Here is a 5,741-nt window from a genome sequence, read left to right as displayed (position 1 = left end):
ATTTTACCCCAGGAAGAACATTGGTTAAATGAATTGGAAGAGGAAGCAGCTAATAATCCAGAGCCTCTCCCTCCACCATACGAATGGCATGATCCAGAAGTTGAAATCTCATATCAAAGGTTGCCAGTGAGTAACTTTGTTTATGACTTTGGTAACCTAACATTTGGAGACAATACACAAGGTCATGAAAATGAAAATCCCATATACAATTCTCATTACACTGAAGATCGTCCAGAAGAAGATACCCGAGGAATTAATGAAGAGTATAATTCCAATATTAATATCAATAATGAAGTAGATAATCGTAATGATAATGAGGAAGAAGACTATGGTTATGAAGATGACAATACTGTTAACTACGACAGCCAAATGCATTACGCGAACCAATATGAGGCGGAGGAAGAGGAGGAGGAATCAACTGAGAATCGTCGAGAAAACAGAAAATACTTGAATAAGTCGAAAAAAAATGCCAGTACAAGTTGGTTTGTCTAAGTTTAAAATTTCAAGCACTATTGTCACTAGGTTACTTATTGTAAGTTTATAAAATTTGAAGTGTTTAATGATTATTTATGAAATTTTAGATGTAAGTTTGAAATTAAAAATTGTATAAGAATTTCTCCAACTCAAATTTTTTTTTCCTTAAAAACGGGTTTAACCGGTATGAAAACGGAAAATACGGTGTAAAAAACGTGTGTTAAAATGTTATTTAGAAGAAAAAAACTGAAATATTAATTTTAGAAAAACGGTAATCACAGGTGTGAAAACGGTTATAACGGGTCTAAATAACGCCATTTTTTCCTATTTATCGGTGTTATTTAGGTAAGCGTGTTGGTGAGCCTCACGGGCACGGTATATGGGCGTGAGCGTTATAACGGACGTTTTTTCAGAAAAAACGGCCGTTTTTCAAACCTTGTGACAAACTAACACCATAATAACAGACAGATAATAGTAGGACTCACTACATACACAAATTCTAATGGTACAAGGTCACTAGTTCTGTTTTCATGAAAAGCCAAATATAACTGTGTCCACAAGATTTTGATTGCTCATTTACCAGCCACATTTAGAAATAATAGCTAACTTTACATTGTACTTTCAATGTGGTGGTGTACAGCTTCGATTACAACAGCAACATAATTGGAATTGAGTGATTTTTGTTACATAAAACACAAAATTTACATAAGAATATAACTACTTACCTAGAAGCAGCAGAAGCAAATGTAGGCTGAACTTGTCTTTGACTCAGTGTCATGTACAAACCCTGCAACAACATAAACATGAATCCTTTTCAGCAATGTGTATTCCACTAGATCGAATCTTAATCAATACCAATAAACATCTAACAATTACTATAGTTCCAGCACGCAGATTGCAAAGGAAAAACAAAGAGCTTAAATAATGAGTCATGAGTGAAATTGTTGCTCTAAATAATGATTATTGATATGGTTTTAATATGGGTGATCTTCCATGTGACTCACTTCACATGTTGTGATGGTTTAAGTGCACATTTACCCGTCAGCACAAAATGTTCTGATTGTAGTAGATATAAGGAAAATCTTACATTTGTTGTATGAATAGTAGCTCCAGTAGTCATGCTGATGTTTTGATCTGGAACTAGCTCAAAGTTCATGCGCTGAAGGAAAATAGCAAGTGCAACAATTGCCTCCATCATCGCAAACTGGTCACCTAAACACTTTCGAGGCCCCCCACTGAATGGAATGAATCTGCATCCAAATGTTCTAAGAAATCAGAAATAGATATATTGTCGAACAGGATATCCTAGATACACTGTATGAAAGCAGGTAATAGTGAGCCAATTTTTTGCATTTATTGCTTCAGCTTGAGAAATAGGAAAAGTAGATGCCGACCTGAAATCTGTATTTGTTTCATTAGGAACCGGTCCACCCAAGTCGAATCTTTCAGGCATAAATTCTTCTGCATTCTCCCAGACCTAGGGCAATAGAAATTAACAATAGTAATTATGCAGAAATAAAGGGGAGAATGTTTGACAAGTCTGCATTTAGTCAATTATCTCAAATATGGTAACATTGTTTCAAGTCTTAAATCAACCATGTGTTCTTGAAGTACCAGGACTGACATGTGAATGGAAGTGTCTCATGAATCATGCAGTAAACTAGCACATTGTTATTTTCTTAAGTTTATTAACACAGTAGCCATAGTTTGAGCATGACCTTTATTCAAACAAACAAAAATTAAAAAAAAGTTTGAGCATTGATTACCTGGGGAGAACGATGGACATTGTACACCGATATCATTACATCTTGACCAGCATTGACCTTGTAATTTCCAGGAAGCACATCAGGAACTAGAGCTCTCCTTAACAACACCTAGAAAATGCAGATTGGAGTACTATTAAGACCAGCACCAATGAGAGAATGATATCCATTTGATTGGCATGAAAACCAATCATAATAGCCATATTGATTTGCACCTACAGGAGGATGTGGGTAGAGACGAAGTGATTCATTTATACAGCGTGTCACATACTTGAGTTCCTTTATATCCGCGTACTTGGGGGATCTTCCTTGTAGAACCCTGTCGACCTCTTCTTGAGCTCTCATCAAGGATGGTGGGTCCTACAAAAGAAGATAAGTATGCTACTGTGTGAGGGATCCTACTTCCTACTAAGATGGTGTTTTGATGTGACATAAACAGATAGGTAGGATCATGACAGATTATCAAGAACAAGAATAGAATGTCACAGTATCATTCAGAGTTGAGAGTAAAACTGATAACCTTACAAGCTTACCTTACTTAGAAGGTATAGTGTCCATGTCAAGACTGAACCGGTTGTCTCGTGGCCAGCAACTAACATTGATAAAAGGTCATCTCGCAACTGTACACTTGAAACCTGGAATATATCCATTTATCACTTATCAGTATGTTTTACGATAAGTAGTTTCATGTATGTCTATTTTTTGGCTTTAACAAACTGTAGTAGCAAGGTATCCTATTGAAAATAACCAGGGCATGTGAAGCATAATCTAGGTAATGTTAATGATGATACTGAGCTTATACTGTTGAGTACACCAGTTTAAACAGTAGGTTTTTTATTTTCTACTTATAAGAAGAAGATAAAAACAAGATTCACAAACTTAGACAAACCTCTTCTCTGCTTGCAAGCAAGAAGCGAAGGATGCTAGGATCTGCATCATTCACATACTCCTCCCCGTCAATCTGCTCGCCCTCAGCTTCAACAATCTTCTTACACTTTGCTATAAGTTCTTCAACAGTTTGTCTTATAACAGTAACTGCCTTTTCAGCTTTGATTTGTCTAGGAATTACCTTGCGCAACAAATCAATCTGCAACATCATACACAAGAAAAAGTCATTTAAGTATGATAACAATAAAAAAGAAGGGAGTCAGGGTAAAAAAGCCTACCTTCCAATAAGGTAAAAGATCCGTTGAACGAGCCTCTGCCTCTTTTAGCGCAGTATAGACAGCCTCAATAACAGGACTATCAGCAGTAAGTGAATCAAAATTGTAGTTGAACACTGCTAATCCTATAACATCTAAAGTTAACTGCGAAAATTTTGCCTCCATATTCACAGGTGTACCATTGTCTGCATCTGTTTTAAGTTTCTCTACCAACCTTTCCGCGCACTTGCAGAATACCCTATCTACTATTATCGACAAGTACGCCTTATGAAGAGATGGAACCACTGCCCGTCGCCTCGCCTATCAACAAATCAAATTCTATTGCTCATCGAGACGATACAAATTTCATTCAACAAGAACCCTTAACAAATTATATACAATGCTCATAAAGAAGAGACCATATGCCCACACCCATACACAAAATTTGAAGAATTAATTAACTGGAACTCTCATTAATTTTGGTCAGAGGTTCAAGACCCCTCTCTAAAGCTTATTGATCACTTGAAATATCAAAACTAAACCATGAACTAATCAATTTCAGAAATTTAGAGAAAGGAAGAGAATACCGTCCAAAGGGAGCCTTCAGCAATGGCAACACCAGACCCAAACAAGAATTCAGAGACTTCAATCACAAGACCTTTAGAATACTTAGTACCATAGTTTCTCAAAACATGTTTAGCAATAAGAGGATCACTAACTATAACAAAATTCCTAGGACCAGCTGCAAGACGATAAATTGGTCCATATTCTTTCATCCATTTAAACAATGGAAGAAAAAGAGCACCACCTAAAAGGTCAGAAACATCATCAAGTTTAGCACTTGCAATTGGTATACCTGAATCATCATTACTAGTATTACTAAGTGATTTTGTTATTGATGTTAACCAATCTGGACTAACCCATGAACCATTTTTGTTATTGGTTTCTTCACCTTTAGATGATTTAATGGATAGAATTTGAGGTGGGTTTTTTCTGGAAGAAGTGAAAATGGGTTTCAGGAGGATTTGGGTTTGCTGAGGGTTTGCTAATGAACAGAGTGAAGATAGAGAAAGGAGAGAAGCTGATGAAGTCATGGTGGAGGAGAGGAAAAGAAAGAACTGAAAAGGCTTCAGTTAAAATCTTCAAGTTGGAGAGATTTTCTATTTTATCCATTCTTCTCCGTACTGCCTCCCTCGTCCCTCCCTTCCCTAACAAGAGGAAATTCTTACTGTTTTGCTGACTCAAGTTAACTTGGGTCAAAACGACCTGAGATATGATTGGCGTAGAACTAGATAGGGGTGTAAATATTACCCGAAAAAACTCAGCCTGCCCGTACCCGCCCAAGCCCGCATGTACCTGAAATTGTTCAAAGCCTGTTATGGCCCGTTGCGGGCTACCCGGCCTGGCCTGGATTAATTTATTGGGCGGTCTCGGGCTTTGCGATTAATTATGATGCCCGGCCTGATACCCGGCTTGGTGCCCAGCCTGAAAGGCTTCTATGTGCTATTAATCATTTAATATCCTCTTAAAAATACTTAAAAGTTACAATTTTATAATTGTCAATTTTGTGTCAAGAAAAATAAAATATATAATTGTTTTTACTTATAATTAACCTTTTCAAAACATTAATGGTAATATATTTTCTTATTAGAAAGTTTATTGTACTCTAATTAATTATTTATTATAGCCTAAAATTAAAAATTTGTCAGTGTAATTTAAATATAAAATAATACTATCACTTTACTTACGATATGTGATGTTGGAAAGGAAAGGATATTGTATTTAATACCGTTCATTTGAAAATTTAAACTTAAAAAAAAAAATCAAAATAGTGGCATGTCCGGCCCGATCTGGCCTGCCCGTATAAAAAGCGGGCTTTGGGCGGTCTTTGGGTAGCAAATTATCTACTTGTACCCGGCCTGTCCGGCCTGAATTTGTTTACGGGCTCACAAATATTAAGCCTGGCCTGCCCGGCCTGTCTTAGTTTTTGGGTCGGGCGGCCCGGCCTGCCCGAATTTACACCCCTAGAACTAGACGATTCCATCTGAATATATGTACGAGTACGATACTCCCTTAGATCAACTGCAGTGGTGCGATCAAAATCAAAGACTAAAGACCAAAAAAAACGACCAAATTTGAGTTTAATCCGTGGTGTTACACTAGGATGGAAGAGTAAATTTGGTCAGGATCACATATAATGTTCGCCCCATCACAAGGATCACATATAATGTCCGCCCCATTTGGTCAGGATCACATATAATGTCCGCCCCTTCACAAGGATCACATACAATGTCCGCCCCATCACAAGGATCACTTTATACGTTCGTCCATCACAGGATCACTTTATACGTTCGTCTATCAC

General features: G+C 37.0%; 1 protein-coding gene across 1 annotated transcript; it reads right to left on the bottom strand.

The window, feature by feature from the left end:
• Window positions 1-963: 963 nt before the first annotated feature.
• LOC113313399 (carotene epsilon-monooxygenase, chloroplastic-like) lies at window positions 964-4,527 on the bottom strand. The gene is made up of 9 exons (XM_026562158.1): window positions 3,967-4,527; window positions 3,404-3,700; window positions 3,127-3,324; window positions 2,771-2,872; window positions 2,457-2,597; window positions 2,241-2,348; window positions 1,869-1,951; window positions 1,562-1,724; window positions 964-1,261 (listed from the first exon to the last, which is right to left on the bottom strand). Exons 1-9 carry the CDS (start codon window positions 4,471-4,473, stop codon window positions 1,196-1,198), a joined length of 1,665 nt encoding a protein of 554 aa, XP_026417943.1. The 5' UTR covers window positions 4,474-4,527; the 3' UTR covers window positions 964-1,195.
• Window positions 4,528-5,741: the final 1,214 nt, after the last annotated feature.

Source organism: Papaver somniferum, chromosome 9, assembly GCF_003573695.1.
Source record: "Papaver somniferum cultivar HN1 chromosome 9, ASM357369v1, whole genome shotgun sequence".
NCBI lineage: Eukaryota > Viridiplantae > Streptophyta > Magnoliopsida > Ranunculales > Papaveraceae > Papaver > Papaver somniferum.
This window is presented reverse-complemented; position numbering and strand designations above follow the sequence as displayed.

Bases quoted from the DNA above. Each gene is read 5' to 3' on its own strand.
- LOC113313399 (XM_026562158.1), bottom strand. From the start codon at position 4,473: ATGACTTCATCAGCTTCTCTCCTTTCTCTATCTTCACTCTGTTCATTA. The intron at 2,598-2,770 runs GTAAGCTTGTAA...CTTCTTTTGTAG, and splicing joins CACTATACCTTCTAAGTAAG to GACCCACCATCCTTGATGAG. The intron at 1,725-1,868 runs GTCGGCATCTAC...ATTTGGATGCAG, and splicing joins GAAACAAATACAGATTTCAG to ATTCATTCCATTCAGTGGGG.